The 1,065-nt window shown below is 61.1% G+C and overlaps 1 protein-coding gene across 1 annotated transcript in view; it reads right to left on the bottom strand.

The window, feature by feature from the left end:
* NKX2-1 (NK2 homeobox 1) overlaps window positions 1-761 on the bottom strand; it is a 7,383-nt gene extending 6,622 nt beyond the window's left edge. Inside the window, exon 1 of the mRNA XM_009993863.1 lies at window positions 709-761. Coding sequence (XP_009992165.1) covers window positions 709-761 — 53 coding nt within the window. The remainder of the gene's footprint in view (window positions 1-708) is intronic.
* Between the last annotated feature and the right edge of the window lie 304 nt (window positions 762-1,065).

Genomic DNA, 1,065 nt, shown 5'->3' on the forward strand with positions numbered 1-1,065 from the left:
ACACGGCGGGCTCTGCGGCGAGGCCAGCCGCTCCTAGAGAAGTGCGACTTAAAGGGGACAAGACCAACGCTGGGACAAAATTCTTCTCTCCTGGTGATCAGCATAACTCTAATGCATCCATAGAGACATCAAAATTACCCTCCCAGAGCCCTGAGCCTGGAAAAGGGGCACCAGCGAAGCAGTTTGCTGCAACTCTTCCTTCTCGACCCACCCTCAGCGAGCTCATAAAGTTCATCACTGGTTTCTTGTGCATGTCGGTGTAACACACCCAGCTCTCCCTCACACACCTCCCCTCCCCAAAATGGAAGATGTGCCCAGCACACCATGCCCAGGGCCCACGCCGGGAGGGAGGGAGCAGAGGTCTCCTCAGTCACTGAGTAGGGCGGACTTGTGTCGCTACCACTGCCGGCCAAGGGCAGGGCGATAGGAGCCGATTCCTGCTTGGAAAGCTCATGCTTCGGTGTGCGAGGCAGGAGTCGTAACCAGACGCACTCTCGGGGACACAGTGCTCTCGGAGGGTGGGGAGTGGTGGGGAAACTCTTGCTATGGCTCATATAGGCAATTCCGCCCTGTGAGAAAGCCCCTCTGCCCAGGTTATCTCGTTAGGGTGTGCGAAACTCCGCAGTACACCTATCGAATTCTCTTCCCCTGGTGTGGGAATCTAAGAAAACAAGAGAAACCACCAAAGGCTAAAGCGAAAATCCTCACCCCTCCGCAGCACACGCACAGTTGCTCCTCCAGCTGCTCAGGGCGTGAAGCATCTCGCATCTGGGCGTCTCGGGGCCCCCGCGCCACCAGTCCCTGGCGGCCTCACTCGCGAAGTTTGTGCGAGGGCAGCGCTGCCTCCTGGCAGCTCTTTTCCCTCCTTCCCCAGTTCCTGGCGGACGGCTAAACCCTCCTGCCCTAATCCTTTGACACCCCCCCGCCCTCCGTCTTTTCCATTGCCGGGCCGTTCCCGGACAGGAGGGCCAGGGTGGGGCCAGGTACCGGGTGCCAGGGCAGGGCTCCCGGAGCCGCCGTGCCAGGGCGGGGGCGGCAGGGTCCGGGGCCCGCCTCGGCCCGGCT

The sequence above is a fragment of the Chaetura pelagica genome, unplaced genomic scaffold (genome assembly GCF_000747805.2).
Source record: "Chaetura pelagica isolate M959 unplaced genomic scaffold, ChaPel_1.0 scaffold11, whole genome shotgun sequence".
In the NCBI taxonomy this organism is placed as follows: domain Eukaryota; kingdom Metazoa; phylum Chordata; class Aves; order Apodiformes; family Apodidae; genus Chaetura; species Chaetura pelagica.